Source organism: Monodon monoceros, unplaced genomic scaffold (assembly GCF_005190385.1).
Source record: "Monodon monoceros isolate NGI ecotype Baffin Bay Population unplaced genomic scaffold, NGI_Narwhal_1 Super_Scaffold_9, whole genome shotgun sequence".
Taxonomy (NCBI): Eukaryota; Metazoa; Chordata; class Mammalia; order Artiodactyla; family Monodontidae; genus Monodon; species Monodon monoceros.
Window position 1 is genome coordinate 36,646,466 of NW_021703786.1, and position 12,660 is coordinate 36,659,125.

Here is a 12,660-nt window from a genome sequence, read left to right on the forward strand (position 1 = left end):
TCTCTCTCCCTCTCTCTCTCTCTCCCTCTCTCTCTCCCTCTCTCTCTCTCTCTTCAGCTGTAGCACCTACAACCAGGCTGCAGACCTAGAGGCACCTGACCCAGCCCTACACACTGCAGTCTTAGGAAAGGAGTTGGAGGCTGTTAGAAAGGACCTTACCAAGAGGAACACTGCGCTTTGGGAGCACAGAGCAAGGAAATGACTGTTAAACTGGAACAATTAGATTCGGTTTCATTGAAAAGGTAACACCTGATCTGAACTGCGTGCAGAGATACAAGTTCAGGTATCTATCTAAAATTATAACAGGGAAAAAGTTCAATCTATCGCAAAGCTTTACTATCTTGACAAACTTCAACTTTACCATATTTGGAGCTTTTGCGATTCCTCCGAGGTTCTGTAATAACCACACTTATTTCCTTAGCCTCTCGGGCTGTCATTGAAGAAGTGCCTTGAATTTCGCTTGTCTTTCCTAGTAGGTGTGTCAGCTTGCAGAGGGGGTTGTGTCGACCCGTGAGCTGTCTGGTCTGCTGGGATCTCCTTGCTGTGTGAGATGCTTCTCAGAGCTTGGTGACTTCGAGCAATGAACATTTTCATAATAGCCATGGCTTAATTTTGCAATTATGCTCAACAGTTCTATACATCTGTAAAAAGGAGATGTAGGCTATTCCCAGAAGTCAGAACTTCAGCTATTTCTGCCTTGTAATAGAGGGTTTCACTAAATCTAAATGTGTCCTTGAAGCTGAAAGGCTGCCTCTGAAGCATTTTGGGGGGATGTGACCATTTGTAAGATCTAGTGGTGCATGTGATGTGGGCAAGTAGCTCCCCCCCAGACCAGCGAGAGAAAGGCTCTTCAGTCCTCTTAGGCATCTTGTTGGCTACATAGAAGGAAGTTGTGGAAGGTAAATATTCAGTGTTGGCTTGGAGTAGAAACGACAGCTTGTGTGAAGTGGAGAACTGCAGGCACAGAGCCGTGGGCTTCTAGGACATGGGCCGCGTGAGAGGCAGTGGTCACCCACGGCAAGCTGGGGTCTTAAGCCCCTTCTCCATAAAGTAAGATGAACTTCTGTTTCATGATAAGGAATTCCACCAGCGTTCTCGTGGGTGGCTCTTCACTGAGGGAAGATACATGGCAGGCCTGAAGACTTGGAAAAACGTGGGCTGATGGCAGAGGGCGTCTTAGTACGACCCTTGCTTCTGGTTTTCTGATTCCTTCAGAGTGTCCAGCCCCCTCTAGGTCTCAGACACCATCAGAGCTTCATTGATGTGTTTCTCCCAGACACACACTCTCTGTTATCATGCAAATCCAATTCGTGATCCTCTCAACTCAGTAGAGGATCCAAAAAAAAAGTGACTCCCCCCTCCACCCCCCTTACACGAGAGGAGCTCTGATGGGCAGGAAGGGGCCACCATCTCCTGACCCCGGCTTGAGCTGGAGGCCCGGGGCCTAGGCTCATGCAGGGTGTGGGTAGAGGGTGGGTCAGAGCTGGTGGCCTGTTGTCCTCCACGGCCCTGGGCGGGTGATCTGGGGCAGGTGTGCAGCCCTCCAAGGTCAGCTGGTGAAGGTGCCCCGGGGACCCCTCCAGGTGCAGGGGTGTGTCCAGGTTTGAGCGGGGCGCTCCCTGGAGGGGGAGTTGGGCCTGATTTTTGTATGTCACCGGTTTTTAGGACCGGGCAGCCCAGGAAGATGTGTGAGCAGGACTTTGCGGTGCCGGGCATGCGGCCCCTGGAGGGCAAGGTTGTTGAGTACCGTGGGAGACGGAGGATCTTGGTTGAACATCTTACTGTGAACGAAAGCGTTTTTTTCCCGCCTGGAAGCAGAGGTCTACGGAAGCCATGATATGACTAAGCCCAGAAATCCTGGGTCAGGATTGGAGCTGAGCACTTGGCCCACACCCAGCCCTGGCCCATCCTTGGACCTGGGGGTGGGGTGGGTAAGGGGAAAGTGAGTTTTCAAGGAAGAACTTTCACCTGAAGTACTAGGAGAGGGGCAGGCCTGCCGTGGGTGAGCCTGATGAGCCCCGGTCTTGGTTCCTGACTCACATTCTTTCATGATTCGTGCATGGTTGTGGTATGGGGCTCACCCACTGGGTTCTGGGTGCTGAGGAGTTAGCAGACAGGCTAGGGAGCCCTGTTCTCTTGGGGCTTCTGTCTTCTGGGGGCCCGTGACAAATGAGCACATTCCGTCCGCGAGCAGGGTCAGGTCGGATGGTGATGCTGTGCTCTGAGGGAAGTAAACGACTTGGTGGCGAGAGCAGTGCTGCTGAATAGATACGATGCAGATTTCAGCTTCCTGGTAGCCACGCTGAAAGAGGGAAGAGTCACCTTGCTGTACAGCAGAGATTGGAACAACATTGTAAATCAACTATATTTCAATTAAAGAAACTGGAAAAAAGAAAGGAGGAGGAGAAATAAGTGACACCGATTTCAGTGTTTAACCAGTATATCTATGTTGTCGTTATGACATATCAATATAAACAGAGACTTTGCATCGTCTTAGGTCTGGTATGTATGTCACACTTGGAGCACATCTCTGGACTGGGACCCATGTCAAGTATTCATTCAACACCTAGGTTCGCGGCATGCTGGGGGCAGTGGCATGGGCCCACTTGAGGTTGGGTGGGCACCTTTTCAACAGCATCCCATCCGTTGAGGGTGAGGAATGGTTCCTACAATGGATCTGCTTCGTTTGCTGTGGATATAACCCACACATCGTGGTAGATTGTTTATCTCACTTCCGATGGTTCAGACAGCTTAGTTTATTCAGGTAGTCCTGTCTGGGGTCCTGTCCTGGGCCTCTGGGTTGCCCTGAGGACGGGCAGTAAGAGATCCCTGTATGTTCTAGGAGGAGACAGTGGAGAAGAGAGCACAGCCGTCCTCGTGAGAAAGCTTGCAGGTCCTGAATTTTCCGCTGCTTTCCTTAATGATAAGGAATTCCACCAACGTTCACGTCTAACCTGAAAAAGTCTCCCACTGGGACAAGTCCCTGGCGCTGGCAGCGTGACTGTTTTTAGCATCATTTCTGTACAGGTTTAAACTGTTACTTTATTGAATATTGCAGCTATTAATTTCAAACTTAAGCAAGGACATGATTGCTAAGTATAGTTTTCGTGCCACCTACTCAGCCTTTTGGCTGGATGAAACCCTACTTGTTGAATGGAATTAAAATAATTTCCATCTGAGTTTTTTCTGGTTTAGCTGCGAATCAAGGCATCGGTTTAGAGTTGGTGAGAGTGGTAGGACCTGCTTGCAAACGCAAGGCAAACAGTCTTTGCAAGTCACCTCCCCGCCTTTGTGTATAAAAATAAGCTTTGGAGCCAATTTGAAAAAAGACAAAAGAATAATTTGTAATCCCCTATCTTTTCTCTCTACCTCTTGTCGTCTATTCTGCCGTGTTATTTTATGTAGTTCTTTTTTATATTTAGTGTGTATTTTCTCATTCTGAAATATTTGTCAAGAGTGTATAATGGGGCTTCCCTGGTGGCGCAGTGGTTGAGAGTCCGCCTGACGATGCAGGGGACACGGGCTCGTGCCCCGGTCCGGGAAGATCCCGCATGCCGCGGAGCGGCTGGGCCCGTGAGCCATGGCCGCTGAGTCCACAACAGTGAGAGGTCCGCGTACCGCAAAAAAAAAAAAAAAAAAAAAAAAAAGGGTATAATGACTGTAGTCTACCTCACAGCTCTTCTGTCATCAATTTAACTTCAAATGACTGATGTGCCATTTTTCGTTTTAAGTAGTGCTGGGAGATGAACATCTCTCTACGTATTTATATGAAAATCTAAATATTACAGCGTAAGTTGCTAAAAGTGAAACTCTCAGGTGAAACAATATAGACATGTTTAGTGCCTTTTAGGGCTGCCGGGTTACCTTCCAGAAACACGGCACAAATTCACATGCTTACCTACCGTGTGTGTGCCTCTCCTTCCACAATCCAACCCATGCTGGGATTTATACTTCTCAAGGAGTTTATTAAGTTGGCGGTAGGCATACCATTTTGACGCAAATTTTTAAAAAAAGGAAAGAAAATACATTTAAAGACGCTTTTTCTATTTTTTCCTAGCCCCTCTTTGGAGCCCGTGTCCTTGCCCGAGGAGGGGCCAGGCGTCTTTCCGAGGCATAGCTGAGGGGCGCCGGCGCGTGGCCGCAGATGGTCCTCAGGGTCTGCCTAGGATGAGCAGCTTTGCGCTAAAGCCTCATACCGAGGACTTCATGCGTCCAGGTGCTCCACAGCTTTGTGATAATGTTAACACGTGTCGTTGGTAACACGTCATAGGGCCACACTGGGACCCCCCCCACCCCCTGGGGGATGATTGTTCCTGATGCGAAGTCGAAGGCTGCATCCTGAAGACACCACTGTTGTCCAGCTCCTGAGTTTTGTGACGTTTCCCATGGTCTCTGCAGAATGTAGGAGCTCAGAAAAATGCTGTGACATTGTCTAAACTCCAAAGGATTGTAGCCGGTGTATTTCCTTCCCCAGAGGATCTGGTCCCTATTGCATCTTTTTCCGTTACTCTGTACCAGGCCGTGAACCCTCAGCACTTTACTTCCATGATGGAGCCTTACAGCAGCGACATGGCAGGTACTGTTTTCTTCAGCTTATTGATGACACAGTGGAAGCTCGAAGTGGTCAGGTGACTCCGTTGGAATCACACAGCTATGAATGGGGATTGAATTGACCCCAAAGCCTAAGTTGCAGAGTCCAGGCCCAGCATCCTTAAACTGGGAGGGAATGAAGCAGAGAGAAAACCAGGGTGACACTCAAAGCCACTGAGACACCAGCTCAGATGATCTCTAACTGCCACCCGCAGGCAGTCTGTACCCACTGAGGACCCACGGTGGCTGGTCCCACAGCAGTGTTGTGACCCAGTTGTATTTGTCAGGTAAACGGGGGCTCGGGGTGCCTTTGAGATGTCTTGGGAGAAATATCAGAGTTGATGTTGGGCTAATTTGGAAGATGAAATGAAAATAAGTGGGTAAGAGTAAGAGCTGGATGGAGTAAGGAAGGCACTTGGGTGTGGAGAAACCTCAGAGGGGGAGGGAAAGTGCTGTAGGGAACTGCAGGAACCGTCGGGACTAGAGCGTTAGAAGTGTGTTTAATCTTGCAATTAGGATGCAAGACAGGGAACATTCTACCCTTTGGAGGATGCGTCTGAGTGTTCAGGGAAACCAGAAAGGAAGAATCGCGAGTGTCTGTAATTAATGAACGGGAAAGGCAGATGGATGATGCGGAGGGGGTGGCTTTACGCTGCGGGGATTTTTTTTAACCTGTAAAACTATAGCGTGATTTCTTCCCATTTAAAACAGGCTTATGTCTTGGCTGCTGTTAAAAGCTTCCAGAGATTTCAGTGCACGAGGCAGACAGTTGTTATGTCTACTTTAAAAATCAAACTTGTGCTCTTTCCAAAGACTTAATTTTATTTGCTCAATTTTTGTGTGTACTGGTTCTGCATTTTCTCGTGTAGATTCAGATTCGGTTTAGAAATGAAATACACAGGCGGCTTGGCTTTGGGAAGCACAGAGGACCAATGCTGTGGGCGTGAGCCTCTGGTCGGGCAGCGTTTTCATACGGTCAAGTGGAGTTTTCTTATGGCTTTTGAAAGAAAACGATAGTTTTTATCACAAATCAGAAAAACCCCCTATCATTTCTTTAAAGCTGTAAATGAGATTTTTATGTGTTCCCTTTGAATTTGTCACATTTTCAATCTGTAATTCCTTTTTTATGATAACATAAAAATGGTTAAGATGGTAAATTTTACGTTAAGTATACCATTCAGTAGTGCTAAGTATATTCACATTCACATCCACCCCAGCCCCAGGAAACCCCCGTTCCACATTGTTTCTATGAATATGACTGCTGTAGATACTCATAAGTGGAATCATATAGTGTTTTCTTTTTCCAACTGGTGTAATTCATTTAGGATAATGTCCTCAAGGTTTATCCATGTTAGATATATCACAACTTTTTTTTTTTTAAAGTTGAATGCTGTTCCTCTGCATGTATACACCACATTTTGTTTATCCATTCATCTGTGGATGGACAGCTGGGTTACTTTCATCCCTTGGCTGTTGTGAATAGTGTTACTGTGAACACAAGTGTGCAGATACTTCTTTGAGACTCTTTCAGGTCTTCTGGATGTACACCCAGTAGTGGGACTGCTGGATTATTACGGTAGTTCTATTTTCAACTTTTTGAGTAACCTTTATACTGCTTTCCATAGCAGTTGCACCGTTTTACAATCCCGCCACTAGTGCACAAGGGTTGCAATTTCTCTATATCCTAACACTTCTAGTTGTGGTTTTTTTGTTTTTGTTTTGTTGGTTTTTTTGATGACCATCCTAATGGCTGCGAGGTCAGTCTATGCTTTCTTATCTATTACACCCAATTTTCCTCATAGTTATGAACAAATCTTCAAGTATCATTTGAGATTCATCTACATTTGCTGCTATACTACTCGGAAGGAGAATGTTTAAGACATCTGTGTGTCTGAGTACTGATTGCCCAAGGATATTCCAGACATTGCTCCCCTTTAGGTATTATAACTAAATGGAGCCCTACTTTTTTACTTATTTGGTGCAGGTATCCAGTCCTGTAAATACTGAGTTCTGCTGAGTACCAGTTGAGAACACAGAGATGAGCAGGACACGGACCCTCAAGGGGCTGAGGGTGTGGGAAGGGTGAACAGCGACAGACGGAGGAGCCCAGGTGGGGGCGGGGGAGAGACACTAACTAGGGCCGTTTGCAACGGGAGGATAGAGAGGGCTCCTTGCAGATAAAGCCGGAGCTGGACTTCGGAAGGTAAGTGGTTCCCTTGCTAGTGGGGGCGTGCGTGGAGTCCGTGCACACAGGCCCACGTGAGCGGAGGGCGGCCCCCGCCTGGGGCAGGGTGGTCGGCGGGAGGGGAGGTGAAGCCGGCCTGCGGTGTGTTTGGAGCTTGGCTCCGACCTGATGAGAGGTGGGAGCCGGCGAAGCTTCGTGGTCAGGTGAGTGGACCTCTGCCCGCCGTGAGGAGATGAGGTCGCTGGTGTTTGTGAGGTTTCAGGTGAGACAGGGCTGGGCTAGGGCAGTGGTCGTCGGGATGCGGGAAAACGAGGCGGCTTTCAGAGTACTTCGCACGGTCAGCAGCCGTTTGCCCATTTCTGTGTGGCTGCTGAGGGAGAAGCTTGAAGACCGCTCCCAGGTTTCTGGCTGTCGGGCCGTGGTCTGAAATCAGCACTTTGGGAGTGGAGCTGGGGGCAGACACCACCGCTTCTGCCTTGGATGTGTTGAGGTTGGTGTGTCTACAGGACAAACACGTGGTGATGCCCGAGGCTCACTTAGCAGAGGCCAGTGGTGGAGATGCGCTCCTAGGGCTCATTAGATGCAGACGGTGCTGAAAACCGTGAGCGTGGGTGAGGTGGTCTCCAAACGGGATATAAGGCAGAACAGTGGGCCTTGGGCCACACTGTTGAAGGAGCTGGAGGATGAACCCTCAGAGTTAGGGGTAGACCAAGAGGAGGGGTGAAGAAAGTAGGTAGCATCTCCCAGGAGGAGTGGTCAGTTACTTCAGACGCAGCAAAAGAGGCTTGAAATGCTGCCGAGTCATCTGGGTTCGGTTTCGCGGCTGCTGGTTGTAGAAAGTCACTTAAGTTAAATGGTTAGTGAGGAAGGAATGTAAAGTATTCTTTGAAGAAGCTCAGATGGAAAGAGAAGCGGGAAAGGTGGGAAAAAGGAGGTCAGGGGAAGCTTTTTTAAAAGGATGGAGAGACTTGAGCGTATTTTAGTGGAAGGGAGGAGGTCAGTTATCATTAAAATAGTTCACATGATAGAGGGCTTGCCCTGTGTCGACCACATTCTGTAGCTGTACCTGAATGAACTTGCCCAGTCCCTCCTACAACCCTAGGAGATGGGGAGAGAGTTATTACTCCCAGTTTTACAGATGAGAAAACTGAGGCACACGATTAAGTGGCTCCAGGTGGCAAAGGCAGTAAGAAAGCCCCATCTTATCTGTGTACATCTCACTCTTGACCACAGCACTATAAGAATGCCTCCTGGTTTTGAGGGAGAAGTTGAAGATGCAGGGCAAAGAAGGAGTAATTAATAATAGAGCTGGGATATAGAAGACCCTGGAGAGGGTGGGCTGCCATCTTTGTGGAATCGGTATTTTTTTCTTTTTGAAGAGAGAAATGAAAGATGGAAAGTTTAATCATGGGAAAGACATTTAGGGAAAATGTACAAAATCAGAGGAGAGCCCCTAAATATAGATGGACTTGGTGCTAAAGGAGGACGCTTGAAGGATAATTTTTGTGATGAGTTTCATGCATGACTTACCTTTTCATCAGCGGTGTCCCTGGCCCCTGCGTCGACTTGAAACGCACTTTCTGCCTGTCGTGGTCCTGTTCTCTGTAGGAACAGTGGTTTTGATTTCTCCTGCTGTACGTAGTGGTCCTTTGATTCATATTTATGGGTTAATTGGCTTCTTAGGATTTGATCTGCCATTGAGGCTGTGGCACTGTGATTTTTAACTTTTTATTTTGTATTGGAGTATAGTTGATTAACAATGTTAGTTTCAGGTGTACAGCAAAGTGGCACTTAATTTAAATGGTTGTATCAAGAAGAACCTACTGGGTTTTTCTGGAGTCTAGTGACACTTGTTGAGAAATCTTATGTTCGGAGTACATTGAAATCATTGTGACACGGTTTAATATCACACATTTTAAATAGTAAGACTTGTACCCTCTGAGACACATCTGCATTCCAGTCGAGCCTGCGTAGGTATTATTCCTGACCCTGATTTGGTGGGGAAGAGAAGGAGATGCCTGTTTATGACTTACTGTGCCCCACACACCTGCCCAACTGGACCATGGGGTGCTTGCTGTAGGAGCGTGTCCGTAATGGGCAAATAGAAATCTCAATTCCATATTGCATGAAAGCTCCCAGGTAAGATACTAGTACTATTTATTTATGAGTTTACCCTGTGAGCTATAATTCACATCCTTGGCCAATCAAATGGAAAAATGAATCACTGCAAGTAGTGTTTTATTTAGAACCCATTAAAGCAATTTAAGTGAAAGTTTTCCAGGTACGAATACCCAGCTCTCTGCAGGAGGGCGAATGCAGGTGTCAGAGTATCTGTATGAATGCTCTTGGTGAGCGAATGCATACGGTAAGCAGCAGCTGTAAATCCATTTATGAACCATTCAAATAATAGAACTTGGCAGCATAATGCTAGTTTCCCATAATGATATTTAAAAAACAAATCAGGTTTAAATGGAATGCAGGGAGAAATGGGGCTGTGTAAATTCGAATAAGTACTAATTGGACTCAGAAGATTCCCTTATTTATTGTGCAAGTTGTTGAATTTCGGTTACTCAAATAGAAAATGAGGCGTAGTCCAGAGAAAAGTCCTTTGCTTATGCTCTGTGGTGTAAGGATTGCTGTGGCTTTTCCGAGGCTACATGCACAGTGCGGGAGGAACTGTAAAAGTCAGCTCTGGCTGTGCTTGTATTTTAGGCAAGGCTGCAGGCAAGCACCACACTTGCTGGTCACCCTGAATTCTGACTCTTAGCCCCCGTCTGCTCCGTGCACTCACGTGCTGGAGGCCTGGAGGGAAAGCGATGGGTATTAACTTAGTTACAGTGCCCTGCATAGGACTTGGTACCGAGATGCCCAGGAACTGTTTAGTGGTGGTTTTCACTTTGTCCTGCTAGAAAAGCCTCTGCAGAAAACCCTCTGGCCTGTACATCATCATGTTTCAAGTAATCCCGGCAAGGTAGCTGCTTCCTACTCTCGACTTCTCCAGAAAAGGCAAAAATCTAACTAAAAGAACTTCTCGGGGCTTCCCTGGTGGTGCAGTAGTTGAGAATCCGCCTGCCAGTGCAGGGGACATGGGTTCAAGCCCTGGTCAGGGAAGATCCCACATGCTGCGGAGAGACTAAACCGTGCGCCACAACTACTGAGCCCGGGTGCTGCAACTACTGAAGCCCACGCGCCTAGAGCCCGTGCTCCGCAACAAGAGAAGCCACCGCAGTGAGAAGCCTGGGCACCGCAACCAAGAGTAACCCCCTCTTGCTGCAACCAGAGAAAAGCCCGCACACGGCAATGAAAACCCAATGCAGCCAAAAATAAATAAATAAATTTATTAAAAAAACCCAAAAACTTCCTTTGGGTTGCAGCACTACACTGCTGACGGTGCCGGGGGCGATTGTGTAATCGTCTTAGTGTCTGTCTGCGTCTTCCAGTTCTTGTTCGTCTTTTACTTATGTATGTTTGGCAGGCCACAGTTCCCAGGCTGCTGGAGGTTAGCTGCAGTTTTGTCCTCCACAGCAGTAACGCTGGGGAATTGCCGAGACCTGTTTGCCCTGTTATCACTGCCCCTATATCACAGGAGCTGGCAGGCCTCCTTCATGTAACTGAAACCCATCTTCCTGGAATTTCATCTCATCCATTTCTCCACCATCAGGCAGGAGGGAAGGTGGAGAAACAGCAGTCATTCCCGTGTTGGTCTTTGGTTACTTTGTGAAGAGGAATTCGAAGCACACTTTGCAGAGATGTGTATAAGGCAGGTGTGAGGGTGAAGAGCCGTGGAGGTCTCTCAGCTGGCGCCCCAGGGCCCTAAGGCATCATTACCGAAGTTCCTGGTCTTCCTGCTCACTTCAGGTTTTCCTGAAGTGGCCCATAGCCGTGGTGATGAGCATTGGTACTGTTGTCCTTGGATTTTACACATGGACCATCCTCTGTTGTGATGCTTTCTGGATCAGGTCCAGCGGTCGTTTCACATGGGAAACATCTGCCTATATTTAGTGTCACCACTAGATCTTCCAGCATCAGTGTTTTGTTACTGCATATTCATTTATAATAGGGGAGAGAAGACACACAACCCTCTGTAATTGCTATTTGAATTTCACAGAGTAGACATTTAAAGATTTAGTTAGCTTTAAAATGTAAATTTAGAAGTTCCTGGTAGGCGAAGCATATTTCTCTAAGGATTTGTAATCTAATAATTCAACCCCTGCTCCTTTGAATGTAAAATCCTTCCCAATAGGTACTAATGCCTGAATGGGAGAAGGTTGAACGTTCTTGGCAGATGGCTCTTCATTAGCATTTTTTTTTTTTTTTACTTGAAAAAGTTGAGTATTTTGGTGGGAGAAAATATGCATTGCTGGGCTGTGCCAGGTCTTCTGTGGCCGTGTTTCTATTGCTGGGTTTCAGGGCTTCCTGTGGACAGCATTACGGTTGGTACGGAGGAACACTGGCATGTATTATTCTCACCTCTCTACCAAAAAAAAAATGGCTTCCTTCCCTTCTCTCCAGCCAGCTGTCAGATTTGAATGCCAGCCCTAGTTTGCTCTGTCAGATGCTGAGTTAGTGGGTGAGTGAGAGCTGGCAGAAGCCCGTTAGTGATTTCCAATCACCAGACACACCCAAAAAACCCTCGCTGCAGATGTCTAAGAAAACTGAGATAACAGACATTTGCCTCTGGGTTTCAGTACACTGATCTTTTTTTTTTGCTCATTTTGACTACAGATCTCCCATTAAGAAAGAAAAGCAACATTGAATTAAAAATGATTCCTCAGTGGGATATAGTCTCTTAACTGGTATGATTTGCTCAAAAGAACTCGGTTACTTTCAGATACTTTGTATCAGTAAAAGTGGCAGCATCTGTACGATGGGGGGATGAGGCTCTGAACAAAAGACTCTTGTCTGGGTCACCTCAGGGTATGGCTGGAATCCCAAGTACAACTGGCTCCCAGGTGGCTAATTACCACTTTCTCGATCACGCCTGGAAGATACGCAGATTCTCTTGCCAGGAGTCCCTGGCGAGGCTGAGGACGCTGAACCTTTGTAGAGCTTTTCTGGGGTTTTCAATGTCATAGAAAAGATGTTGGTGGATCCGAATCTGTTGTGCTGAAGTTGGGCATGAATCTGGCAGTTAAAATGTCAGATTTGAAAAACACATTTGATCCTTTGGACGGATTTCTGTCGTTGGCTGGAGCCTGATACCAAAGGGGTCAAAGTAAAGATTCTCCGCCTTCACTCTGGTCCACTCGTTTCGCATCCCCTGCGTCATCCGCCAAATGAGAGGGGGCAGAGCTCGATGAGGATTTTCATCCTGTGTCTGCTTCTGACTGTGAATTCTTGGCAGCTTCATCTGTGGTAGACACTTTATTTCCAGGAAATCTAATTTCAAGACTGAAAGCCTTTCCCAGGTCGCCTCTAGACAGTCTTCCTGGCTTTGAAAGTGGAAGCCTGGGTGTTAATATTTACACCGTTGTGTAGACTCAGTGATACTCATCTTGTACGTGTCCAGTGGGCATCCTGTTGAAGTCTTGAGTTGAATGTGTGACTTGTGGCCTTACGTTATCTCTTCATTTGTTTTATCCCCCTACCTATTCATTTGGACCCAAACATGTCCCAGGAATGGTTAGACTTCGAATCAATGCAGTTTGTATATACACATTTGAAGGTGGTATGATTCTGCTACTGAGAATATTTTGCATTTCTTGTTTTAAAAAAAAAAGTTCTTCCTTACAGTTAAATGAGCATGTTAGTAAAAGTATTGCATTTTACGATACATTAACAGAATTTTACTATTAATATGCCAAGGATTATGGTGTCCCTTCTTGAACATTGCAAGCAGCGTTTGAGGTCTGTCTTGAACACAGGTTGTACACTTGCGTGTGTTT

General features: G+C 46.9%; 1 protein-coding gene across 2 annotated transcripts in view; it reads left to right on the forward strand.

The window, feature by feature from the left end:
* Positions 1-12,660, forward strand: part of PRKCA (protein kinase C alpha) — a 371,195-nt gene that overhangs the window by 67,138 nt on the left and 291,397 nt on the right. The window contains exon 3 of one of the 2 annotated variants that reach the window (XM_029212921.1): positions 4,058-4,576. The exons of the other annotated variant lie outside the window; for it this stretch is intronic. Coding sequence (XP_029068754.1) covers positions 4,546-4,576 — 31 coding nt within the window. The 5' untranslated portion in view covers positions 4,058-4,545. The remainder of the gene's footprint in view (positions 1-4,057; positions 4,577-12,660) is intronic. 2 annotated transcript variants of the gene reach the window in all.